The 13,158-nt window shown below is 40.1% G+C and overlaps 1 protein-coding gene across 5 annotated transcripts; it reads right to left on the bottom strand.

Moving 5' to 3' along the window:
• Positions 1–6,364: 6,364 nt before the first annotated feature.
• On the bottom strand, positions 6,365–12,577 carry slc34a2b (solute carrier family 34 member 2b). 5 transcript variants are annotated; one of them, XM_044198662.1, is made up of 13 exons: positions 12,480–12,577; positions 11,909–11,960; positions 11,686–11,817; positions 11,466–11,594; positions 11,216–11,359; positions 10,950–11,061; positions 10,628–10,823; positions 10,431–10,526; positions 10,009–10,120; positions 9,298–9,465; positions 8,878–8,994; positions 8,662–8,786; positions 6,365–7,801 (listed from the first exon to the last, which is right to left on the bottom strand). In XM_044198662.1, exons 2-13 carry the CDS (start codon positions 11,952–11,954, stop codon positions 7,253–7,255), a joined length of 1,926 nt encoding a protein of 641 aa, XP_044054597.1. In that variant the 5' UTR covers positions 11,955–11,960; positions 12,480–12,577; the 3' UTR covers positions 6,365–7,252. The 5 variants fall into 5 exon arrangements, with proteins under 5 accessions (XP_044054597.1, XP_044054596.1, XP_044054599.1 ...); XM_044198661.1 differs by having other exon boundaries at positions 12,338–12,528; XM_044198664.1 differs by having other exon boundaries at positions 11,909–11,956; positions 12,338–12,528.
• Between the last annotated feature and the right edge of the window lie 581 nt (positions 12,578–13,158).

Raw genomic sequence — 13,158 nt, 5'->3', positions numbered from 1 at the left:
TAATATTTTAATTCTGTCTCATCATATGTGTCATAACTTTTTGAAAATTCTACTGATAAACATTATTTTCTTTTTTCCTTTGATTTAAGTTGCATTCAATAAAACGATTGCCACCTGAAGTGGTTTTAAATTATGGGGTGGACAGTCTTGATTTCTATCTGTTTTTTTAATTGTATTGTGCTATACTGTACTTAAGTTCATGGCTAACAGACACTTTGACTAGCATTACTACACGCTGACAGAATCTCTCAACTGATGTACAGCTTTCCCACTGTTCATTCTTTTCTAGTTGAATTAAACTCTCACTGAACCTTCCAGCATATTTGATTAACATGGAGGGATAAAAAACTTTTGACCAAGAGACATTCTTTTTATGAAAAAAACCCCAAATATTTGATTTGTAGATGTTTCACAGTCTTGCAGTTTCAAACAAACTGACATCACATGGACATGGCATGTGCACAAATGTCACAAAAACACACACAATCATGTCAGCGTTATTCATTTTACACACCTGTGGAGTGCAATTTTAGTTACTATACAGTAATTGTTAATCAAAGAGTTTGATGATACTGTCTGTAACCATCTAACTAAATATCACTTCTTCTCAAATGGCTGCTGTAGCATGCAGAATCCAGCACCCCATTGACATTCCATTGAAATTCCTACACTGTTCACAATTATTGCCTTTTCATGAGAGTTGAGTAAGTGTGCGCTGAAACTGATACAACACACATGGCTGTGTGTAGCCTGGCGCTTGAAGTTGTGGTACTCTGTGGCTTTATACCTCAGCTACAAACACAGTAAGGCTTTTGAGGTCCTGCAGTGACATGGCCGATGGCTCCACATGCCATATTAAAGAGTGGAAGCAATGCACAGGGTCTAGAAGCAACAATGGCTAAATCACCTGCTGACCACCTGTCTAGCTCTAAAGAAGTACTGAGATAAAATAGTAAAATGAAGGGATTACAAGTATACAGTAGTCAAGTCAAGTCAAATTTATTTATAAGCATGTTTAAACACAACAGATGTTGACCAAAGAGCTGCACAAAGTAAAGGTACAGTAGGTGAGGTCCTGATGTAGAGGGGTTGGCTGTTCCATAATTTAGGAGCAGCGATAGCAAAGGCCTGATCTCCCATGTGCTTTAATCTGGACCTTGGGACGACCAGAAGCATCTGGTCAGCAGACCTATGTGATCTCGAGGGAGTGTGCAAAGATAAAAGATCAGCAAGGTAAGGAGGCGCCAACCAATTTAATGACTTAAAAATCAAACAATAAGATCTTAAAATCAATTCTAAAAACGAACTCAAAGCCAATGCAGAGAGGCCAAACTGGCCGTGATATGATCACGCTTATGTGTGCCTGTTAACAGCCGGGCAGCAGCGTTTTGGACCAGCTGTAGACGAGAAAACAGAGACTGGCTGACACCTGAGTAAAGACTAGTGCAATAGTCAAGCCGAGACAAGATAAAGGCGTGAATTGCCTTCTCAAGGTCATTGCAGTAAAGAAAGGGCTTGATCTTTGCAAGAACCATGAGCTGAAAAAACTCAATTGTAACATGCCTAAAAATACTGTATATCTCAGCTGGACTTTGGCAACATCTTTATCTAGTGATCTGGTGAACAATATCCCTTGTCAAGGTGATAAAAGGAAATAAAAACGATGTCCTAAATATAACAAGCAGCTACTGATGTAACGTTATAACATTATCCCACACAATGAGGCCTGCAGACATTTTCTTTGACAAGAATATTTCATGTGAAATTAGTTGCCGCTGCAGTTAGCAGTAAGGCACCAATACTCTGCAAAATAGAGGTTGTTGTTTTTTTTAACGACATTTAAGACCAGTACCTGTGTTTATAATTGGAATCACAGTACTAGGCACAACACACACACACATACACACAGGCGATTTTAATAGACGTTATTGCATTGTCCACAAGCAGCCCTTGGGGCAGGCACCTATGGGCCCTTAGCCTTGGCTAAGGGCCTCAGAGTGTAAGGCCCCTGGTGGTCAGAGGCTGCTGGGCATAGGGATGAATTTTATAAATCTAAAATATGTTTGTAAATATAGCACTTGAAGGTGAGTGAATGAACGATAGCACAATGTGAAATAGTCAGGAATGTTATCAGGGTTTCTGGTGCCCTGCGGAACAAGCTCTTTTTTTTTTTTTTACACAGTATCAACAGTTTAAAATGATACAGACCCAGAGCCCTGACTGACTCAAGGTCAGAATACCATTTAGACTAAAAATGACATCAGCTAATAAAAGTACTGGTTGTTGTCAGCACACACAGTCCTGATGCACTGTGCTAAGACTGAGTGCATTTGGGCATCTGAATTTGTACAGGAAGCCTCGAGGGGAAAACCACCCACATTGCTAAAAGTAAGCTACACTTTGTCACAGTAACTCATACACTGGAGAGTGATGTGGGAATAATACTTCAGCCTCCATTTATTTCAGTTTCTGCTTTATTACACAATATCATCTCACACGTCATTATCCAAAATTAAAAGTGTTGGTGGATTTTCCTGTATTTTCTTGAAAGAAACAAATATCAGTGGAATTATTAGAAATCACCAACTGAAAATGATATAACAATAAATAATAATAACCATGATATAATATCGACCATGCAATTGCCTTACGTTCCCACAATACTAGCAAGCAGCAGAGAACTATAGAGGTGAAAATTATGAATTGTTTTGCTGAATTGTTTCAGTTCAGTTCAAAGATTCATTCAGGGACACAATACCATGAATCAGTATCAAACATGATACTTTTTGGAGCTTTCGAGTCAGGGGGGCACAGTTGGTGCTAGTTTGAATATGTGTGACAGCGGGACGCTCAACCTGTGTGTTTAGCTATATTTTATTAAGATATGGCTCAATACAATGCTTCTTTTTGTTTCTTTAGCATAGTGGGCTTTTTATGTCACATAAGCAAATATAGTCGAAACGTGACAAATGTGAACAACTGACCACACTATCTGCAAATGGAAAATGTATATATCGCAATTGCTCTGCATATTTTGACAAATACATGAGCGTATCAATGGACAGAGGACAAAGTATGCTGCAGGAGTTTTTCCTGTGAATATTTTGATTCTCCTTTTTCACTGTGAAATTGGATCACAATGGGAATTGACTGTAACCTACATGAATACAAGCTGACTACAGTCCTGTTCTCTATGAAGAATGAACCTACCAACTTTTATTGACCATACAGGAGCATTTTTATACTAAGCAGTATCATTTTCAGCCTTCCTTGGTTAATGTTATAATTTGGCTTTGCTGCATAAAAGTCAATAATAGTCTTTTTGACATTTTGACTTTTCATAGCAGGAAACGCAGATGTATAATTAACATCAATGATGGCTCCATTTCATTGAAGCGTCCCAGTATGTCATGTCAGTGACCCAACTTGCACAGCAGCAATACAGTGGAACTGGCATACCTAAATGGAAGTGCTTATTAATTCAGCCTGTGCTTTCCCTGCTGTGATGTGTCAAAATGTCTGCCATGGAAAAGGCCTAAAACACCACTGTGTGCTGCAAACAGAGCCACTGCTGAAGTTTACGTACAGACTTTACTCTGCATTCCAGCTGCAAGAACCTTGAGAATGAACAATCAGATGATTGTGCCCAGCCACAGTCACTGTGTGTCCTCATTTGTTGGTTGGCCGCCGTGGACCTTCACCTGTCAGAAGCCAGTAATTACATACCAGCCTGCCTACTGCTGTAAAACCAATAATCAGATAATAATAATAGACAATAATAATCAGATTAACTCGGCCTCCCAACACACTGGTGGCGATGTGGCTGTTAATGTTGTGAGCGAAAGGGTACACTGTGTCACCTTAAAGACACTTGTACCTGCGCATTGACATAAAACCAAAGCAGAAGTGTAGCAAATCCATTTTTGTTTGGACATGTCTGCTGAGGTTTACAGTGACCAGCCTGACTTGATAACATTGGATTGATTGGAAGATTTCAAACTGAAAAAATGCACTCTACTGCAATATGTATAATAATATATCTAGGTTGTATTCAGCATTCAGTATGTGTGAAACAGGCAGTAGAATAATCAAACTGAAAAATCAAATTCAAAGAGGGCTCTGTATCAGATCAGTATTTGTTGGACTTTTAGGCTGCTTTGTAGTGTGTTTTTGTACAATATACAATGTTTCTACCCGCAACTTATTTTGCCTAATTTGACTTTCTCTTTGACTGTGCAGGCATGCTTGATTGACATCGCTCTTACCCTCATATTTTGTTTGATGCACCTGTTTGAATGGGTTTATTCTTATTGGTTCATGAAGTTTGGTGACCTCATGTAAATCAGCAGAGCTTCATCAACTAGAACCTGGGCAGAGGTCTAATCAAACAGAAAAGTGGAAACTCCTGTGTGGGTGTACAGGGCCTTTAACATGTGGTCATACAGTTTATTGTTCCTCAGTATGCATTGGGTAGCACTGTTAATTATTGGTAGTTATAAAACAGAATAGCCTATATAAAAACAGAGTAATTGCTAAGGTGCAGAACAACACAGAGCTTCTACAAATGGGTGGATAGGATAAATGCATAGTGATAGTAACATACTGCTGAAAAGTTAAAGCTGCTCTAATTAATGTTTTTATATTAAGAATGCCTCAGATAAGTACTTTTAATGTGAAAAGGGTCGCTCACAGTGACAAACGCACAGATATTTATGACCTTATCACCTACAGAGCTCTATGTGTTTCTACGACAGTCTATGGATTGTTTTTGTTGGTTGTCTTTCAGCGCATTGTTTTGGTTTTGCGTCCCCCAATTTTTTCATTGTTTTGACTCATTCTCACTGCTCTCATCAGCAACGTTTCCAGCTGCAACAGGCCGCTGTTCTCAGCGAAAAAACCTTAGAAATCCACTGTACACTACGTGGCAAGCTCCAAATGGTAGACTGACACAGTTAGCAACTAGCTGGTGGAGCATTTAGCAACAGATTTAAATGAGTTGATAGCATAATGACTTATGAGACCTTGAATGTTGATACTTCAGTTTATTGCATGTAGTAGGAACACTTTGCTTTGGTCCTGAGAGAAATGTTTTAAACTACTGAATATTTGTTGATTTTTCCAGATCATAATTGGGTTTACATTTTGGTTTTAATTTTGAGTGAATGAAGTTTTATTATTTTCTTATTTAATCATGACCAAATCCATAATCATACTTGCACACTTGCTGAAAGAGTTGAACAGGTTAAAATAACATGTCCAATTCATGTTATTGCCAGATAATGGACTTTGCTGTGGAGTAAAATAATCTTCACATATAATTATGTTAAGTAATGTTGGAATAAAATATAAAAGTCATGCAAGCACCGTACTCCCCATACAGATTCAGTTTTCATTGCAACTTTTGTGTAGAAAAGGCAGACATCTTTTGTGCATGAAGGATTACAGATGAAGGATTATGTTGGATGGTGAAACTGGAGGCATGGTTTGTTTCATATTAATAATGAACAACTAAAATTAAACATATCTTTGCCTTTTGAGTTGTGCAACTACTTGATACATGGTTGAGGTAGAAATATGGCAAAATTAAGGAGAATTTAAGATCAAACTTGGGCTACACTTTACATGAACTCCAGAATCTAATCTATTTTCATACCAGCTATAGTGCATGGATTGGAACTGACTGTTTATTAGTCAGCTTTCAAATATTGCTCACAGTGCAGTGTAGCACAGACTCAAATAGATAAAATATCAGGAACTTTTTTTGCAACCTAATGTTTTATTTTAATTGCACTCACTAAATTATCAAGCTGCCCCTCAAAGTTGGCAAATGGGTGAATATGACCTGACTAAATATTAAGATATTATAAATGTGTTAAATTCTTAAAAGTGTTACTATGAATTATCTCATTAATTGCTCATTTGGCATGGAAAATGAAAAATTGTATTCAAAAGTACAGTGTGCAGTTGGCAGTCTTTCAACATTGTCTTGAAATCAATTGCATAACTGTGTCAGCATTGTCCACTGACCCTGATAAAGGACACCTTCTGACTATTAGAACTGATGAAAGTAATAAATAAAACAATAAAATATGTCATTAAAGTCTCAGTTTGATCTGAGCGTCCTGTACGTGAAGTCCACTGGTGCTCCTGGACCTCATAAATACCGGAAGGGTCCAGGTACAGCAGCGTGGGTGGTGGTGTGGGAGGAGCAGATACTTTGATTGGACTCACAAGGTCTGATGACTACAGTACATGCAATTCCGATACTGGCCGTATTAAGGCCCTAACTAGTGTCATTTTTATCCTCAACCCCAACTCCAAACTGGACTGGTCATTCCTTTCCACTTGAAAACATTTTATTCAATGAGGGACTACACCGTCTTATTTTATTCAAACATTTTCTTCACACAAATTTTAAAAAACTTTAAACATTGCTTAACAAATAGAATCAAGAGCTACCTGGATAATATTGCTCTAATTCCACGGTGGATAGACTTTGCCCAGTGCTTCAGTCTGAAGTCACAAAATTACTGTTCAAAAGCAAATCAGATATGAAAGCAAGACTCTATTTGCTACAGGAAGCTATTTTGTTTTAACACACTTCCAGGCAACCAGTGAATCTTCTGATCTATAACGTGAAACACATGCATGGCCAGCAATATCTGAGATGAATATCAAATTAATTGATTAAAATGACATATCAGTAACTATAAATAACTTTGACTTCAGGCCATAGATACCAAGCCTGTGTTATCTACAGTACATACAGTAAAAGAGATGGAACTGGATGGGGAAAAAGTGACAATACTGCACTTTAAAAATAGTAATTTTTTATTTACAAATATTATAGTCTTAAATACTGAAGGATAACAAATATTTTAAATGCTACATTAAACATTTGGAATTCAAATGTTCAAAGTAAAAAATAATATATAAAAAATATAAAAATAAATTCAGAACCACCCACAGTTAAGTCATAGCAGATAGTGAGTCGGAACAGTAAACTGAAAACATCATAAAATAAACATCATGCCCAGAAACAGCATGTTCATTATAATATTTCCAACACTTGTGTTCATAATCTCCAGCATGATGGTGATAGACAGTATTTACTGCAGAGCTTAGTATATCATCCGACAAAGGGGACTCATCAACATACCACAACCTGAGAAGTGGTGAACAATTACAAGCGTGTTCCAAATATATTATTGCATTGAATATCGCTTACAGATACAAATTTAACTTAATGATATTAAAGATGTGTTGCTTTAACAGCCTCCTTTGTATCCTCATCTCTTGACATGGCTGGATTATCGTACATCTCCAGACTTTGCTTGCTGTTCCTCCTCATCTTTTCATCCTCATCTTTTTTGCAGCACTTGCAGCATTTGCAGCAGCAGCAGCAGCAGTGTTTGCCACAGAAGCCCAAGGTCGAGGTCACCACAGCGTCCCAGGGCGCCATAGAGTGCAGGGGTCGGGGCAAAAAGTCCCAGCTGCGGAGGACCTTTGGCAGGTACCGGGGGCAGCGAGACTGCATCACATTGACAATGATGACAAAGACAACAAACACAATGACGGGCACGCCGACGCCGACTAGGACTTGCCAACCAGCCAGCGACAGGCCAAATACAGTGAGAGGGAAAACCAAGAAGCACAGGAAGAGGTAGAGGGCGGCAAACCAGCGGTATTTGGCCGTATGGTTCCCAAGCCCTCTGGCCAACCTGATGGGCACTCGCATGAAGGGGAGTGGATACCACAATAAGATACCCATGATGTTGAAGAAGAAATGGCAAAGTGCAATCTAGAAAGAAACACAGATGACATTCAAACAATGCTGTCACTGTTAGATCTTATAGAAAATATCAGTCAACAAGACTAAGAGTCTACAGCCATGCTAGTGGCTCTGTGAGGCTGTGCTTAGGCACAGCAATGCTTTCATTTAAAAGCTAACATCAGCATGCTCACAATGGCAACATGTTGATGTTTAACAGGTATAATTTTTACTTTGTTCAGTAGTGTGTTAGCATGCTAACATTTGCTAATTAGCAGTAAACACAAAGTACACCTGAGGCTGATAGGAATGTAATAAGTTCTGCAGGTATTTGGTCATAAACCAAAGTACTGGACAAATTAAAATTTGACTGATGATGGCGCTAGATGATACTAACAACTAATGAATAACAAGCTATCCGAGGTATCTTTTCAATTAACTTATTTCCATATATTTAAAAGTGACAGGTTTATGATTATGATTATTATCCTGTTTGGCACCCAACTGTCATTTTGAATATTTGGATAAACGTACTCTACAAGGGGATCAAAGTTAATAGAATTTATCCTCTGGGGACCATGAATATCTGTACCAAATTTTACGGAAATCCATCAAATTGTAGTTTTTCACAACCCCAAAAAAAAAATATGTCAACATCATGGTGGCACAAGAGGAAAAGTCAGGGGATCACCAAAGTCAGTGGAATTCATCTTCTGGGAACCATGAATGTCTGTCCAAAAGGTCATCGTAATCTATCCAGTAGTTGTCAAGATATTTCAGTTGAACCAAAGTGGTGGACCAACCGAAAGACCAGCATTGCTATACACAGAGCCATGCTGCTAGCTTGGCTAAAAACAGGCACACGAGGGAAACTTTGTATCGCATCTTACCTGCAGGGAGTTGGCCAGTGTTTCTGCAGGGCTAGCCATAGCAGCAAGTATAGCAGTGGTTGTTGTACCAATATTTGACCCCAGTGTCAGAGGATAGGCTCTCTCAAGGCTAATGACACCAATACCTGGTGAAAGAAGATTGACAAGACATAAATCATGGTGTTATTAAAAAACAAAACATTTTAAGAAAACACAGCCAAATCATTTCGAACTTACCAACAAGAGGAGTTATAGCTGAGGTGAAGACGGAGCTGCTCTGAACAATGAAGGTCATCCCTGCTCCCACCAAAATCGCAATGTAGCCAGTAACCCAGGCGAAGGGGAAGGGGAAGTCTGTAGTCACACAGAAAGACAGGAAGTGAGCAATAAACCTGATGAAGTGAACACACATTATGACCTCATGACCAGAGCAAACGAGGAGTTTTATCAAAACAGTATTTGTGCCTGAGTTTTGTCCGTAACACAACGGGTTGGACTGGTGGACCTGGAGGCGAGCCAGAAGCAACAGGGAGGCTGTACCTGTGCTGCTCGTCGAGCATCACCATCGAGGCAAATGTGCTGACTATCAAACAGGCCGGAGAGAGCATGTTGACGGGAAATTAACTTGTTTTTGTTGTTGTTGTGTTTCTTTTTTACCTGTGTTGAGCACCTTCTTGATGACCACAGCCACCTGTCCCTTCAGCATGGAGTTGAGCAGCTTGACGATGAGGATGAGGCAGGTGCAGAGGACGAGCAAAGACAGAGCCAGGAGAATGAGGCCCACTGCCAGGTCTGGCAAATTAGTATTGACAAAGAGGTGTTTGCCTGCAATGGACAGTCAAAGAAATGATTGCCATTTAAGTGTCCATTCGTGCATTATGTGGCAACTATAAATAGCCTTGTGTGCATGACTCACTGTAGAGAAACCACTGATAAATTTGATAAAACATCATTTTGTGGAGGAAAAAAAGAGTCTTTCCCTGTAATTTGAAAACAAACCGAGGCTGGTATATTACTCAAGTCCAGTTTCTGATGTTAACATTGAAAAATGTGTTTTTTATTTTTAAAAGCAAGCACAAAAGTATTTACTTTAATTGGGGGCAGAATACTTTGAAGAAGTGATCCATTTTATGGTCATGTGGCAGCATGAATAGACCTATTGAGCAGGTATATGGTTCAAGGAAAGGTAGGAGCTGAGTCACTAGAACGACTCAAAGGTAGCCATTGTCTGGACATCAGAGGGTCTGGATGAAGGAGGGTGTTGCGTCTCATATTTCACTGAGCTTCAGTGGATCCTAATTGCTTTGTAAATGTTCTTTTTTTTTTTTCTTCGACCGTGGGTTTATACACTGATGGAGGCATGCTTACATTTCTGTTGGTAATCGGTCCAAGACGCGTTCATCTGGGTCCAGGTCAGGTTACCTTCCTCCCAGCAGACGGCACCAGCAGTGCAGTTCTCCACTGTTCCATTCCAGAAAGTCTGAGAGAAAAGATTGGAGGCAAAAACAGCTTTAAATGCAAGTGCAATAATCAAGAATTAAATGCAGCTATGAGCATCTTTCAATTATCATACGTAATTTTCCGCCTTTTATAAAATAACACACCTTCAAAGTATGATGTAACAACAGAATGACTGTGGTCACAATACAAGAAGGAAAATATCAGTCATTAACAGGAAAAAGCAGAGGTAACCATAGTGTTATCATATGTTTTTACTGTTACTGTGTTATGTTCAGTGTGTGGCAAACTAATCATTTATGCATGCGGTGCAGCTCTTGTTGTTCTCTTACCACGTTGGTCTCTTTTTTGCACCATATTTTGATCAGACTCTTGTTTCTGGCTGCTTGGTCACCAGTGGCAATGTCAGTGATAACAGATTTATCCAGCTACGAGAAGACAAATTTAAACACATTTTTAAGAAAACAAAATCTTCTTTATGTCAGTGTTGCATATTATTTCTTTATGATTCCAATTTCACCGACTCTACCTGGATGATGGAGTTGGTGAGAGGGTCTGTGATGACGTTGAGCAGGTCGGGGGCGTTCTCTCCGTTCTGGATGTTGAAGGATTCGATTAAGAGGTGGGTGAGTTTGTACAGAACACCTGTGGCTACTTCCAGGGGCAGAAGAATCACCACAGACAGCCAGTTAAAGAAGTCGTGGACCGTGGCGCCAGCAAATGCCCTGGACGTGAAGGAACACAGTCTTGAACATGTACCACACACTGTTTCTAGAGTTATTATTCTACTGCAGCATTATTTTTGCCCTACATGTGTCACAGGATGTTTGTTATTACATGCTCTGATTTACCTGCGGAACTCATTTCGGTCTCCTGCCTGCATCATGGCCACAATAGTGTTGGTGACAGATGTTCCAATGTTGGCGCCCATGATGATCGGCACTGCAGACTGGACATCCAGCACTGAAGAATATAAGTCGCATTATATGAATGTGGAACGTACTATAGCTCCATGCATGTCGATAAGTTGATAAATGTAAGTGTATGCATGCATCTTCCATGTGTGTGTGTGTGTGTGTGTGTGTGTGTGTGTGTGTGTGTGTGTGTGTCTACTTACATCCAGAGGACACCATGCTGACCACAATTGAAGAGGAGGTGCTGGAGCTCTGCACCAGCACTGTGACTAACACCCCAATCACCAGCCCAGCCACAGGGTTGGATAACACAACATTGTCCTGGAAGATGTCACCAGCAGCTTTGCCTGTATACACAAACACACACACACACACACACACACACCCTCAAGTCAGTGATGGGTGGTGATGAAGACCCAAGATATTATGTGTAATTTTAGGAATTCATTTTACCTCCAACTAGCTGGAAAGCAGAACTGAGAACATCCAGCGAGCAAATAAACAGATAGAGGAGTCCAAGCAGCAGAACGGCCTTCACAATAGCAGTCAGCACTCTCATAATCTTTCCCTTTGTATCCAGCTCTGTGCAGAAAAACACAGACTGAATCAGAGTCAGGTTTTGTAAAGGTATCCGCACTGTGCAGTGCAGGGAGAATGGGGCGAGCTGCCTCACCTGACCACTTGATCCCGGTGTCTGTGAGCTCTGGGAGGTCCCAGGGATCTTCTGCGTCTGGATCCTCATTCACCAGGTCCACGGTGGAGTAAGCCGGCAGGATGGCCGCATCTTTAGCCGGAGTGCTGTCATCTAATGGAGGGCAGGCGGGAGGGAGTGTTAGAAAAGGTGGCAACAACACAGTTTGAGGAGGTTTTAAAGTATCCAGGAGAAAAGGACATACCGAGAGTGGGGGAGGAATCAGTCCCCACTTCTGGTCTTGGAGCCATGACTATCTGGAATAAAAAGTTACAATAAATAAATAAAACAACTCAGATAATTAAATTCTATACATGTGATTACAGGTAACTAATGGAGCAAAAGCTGATGCTGATGAAGTGGAAATTCTGTCTTTTCAAAATAAAATGCAATAATTGTAGTCTACAAACAACTGTAGGCCTATAATAGCCATTATAACATAATGAAATTCTATACCGACAATAGCCTCAATTTGACCACCTTTATGGTTTATCATGTGGAACTAAATCTCCAAAATGACTGAGATAAAAACAAAAATAACAAGCCTTAAAAAGCGCACACGCAAAAAAAAAAAAAAAAGGAGAAACATCTGATTACTGTCACAGTATAACTGCATCTTTAAGTATCAGCTTACACACACGTCCTTCCGCGCTCCTTGGATCCTTAAAATCAATTGGACAAATTTCCTCGATTACAGTAGTTTCACATGTGGATATGTGGCCATGTGGCCCCTCTTCCACATGAGGATAACTGAGCGGTCGTGGAGGTGTACGCACCTGCAGCGGAGCCTCTGAGCGGTGAGTAGGAGGCTTCACCTGTTGCTCACTTTGACGCCGAGCGCTGCTTTTATAGCGCCGCAAGGAGCGCGCGCGCACACACACATACACACACACACACGCACTCGGCACTCAGTTCAAAGGTCACGCACACGTACACAGTACAAGTGTCTGTAAGGTGCATCTGTGGGGCACACTGTTTGATAAAACCAATGAAGTGATTTTCTGAATCAAGAGAGGACGGCTGGACTGGAACTGATACACATAAAGTGTGACAGGAAAACTGACATAGAGTAGATGTTTCTTCTTCTTCTTCTTCTTCTTTTTTTTACAATAATATGATGGTCGACTTTAGTAGGGTTATAGCTAAAACTAGATAGAACTATATAAAATCCATATTGCGCCTGCAGGCTTTAGTCTAAGCCACAGGTAGTGGACCAGTGTAGAATGAAATCAAGGAAGCCGCCCTCTAGTGGTTGTAGATGCAACACTAGGCTGCATTTCTTCTGAGTTCTACTCAGTGGCAGGGGTGGCAAGAAAAACCTTTAGGAGGTCACCAGATAGCAGTTACACAAAATATGTGTTTTCTAATTTTGCGGTATTTTCTGTTTTTTTTCCTTGTGAAAAACTGGCTAGTTTAATCTCTTCAGGACTCTAAAAACCCATTAAATTGAACAAT

The sequence above is a fragment of the Siniperca chuatsi genome, linkage group LG6, assembly GCF_020085105.1.
Source record: "Siniperca chuatsi isolate FFG_IHB_CAS linkage group LG6, ASM2008510v1, whole genome shotgun sequence".
Lineage (NCBI taxonomy): Eukaryota > Metazoa > Chordata > Actinopteri > Centrarchiformes > Sinipercidae > Siniperca > Siniperca chuatsi.
Note: the sequence above shows the minus strand (reverse complement) of the source record. Positions and strands in the feature narration are given on the sequence as shown.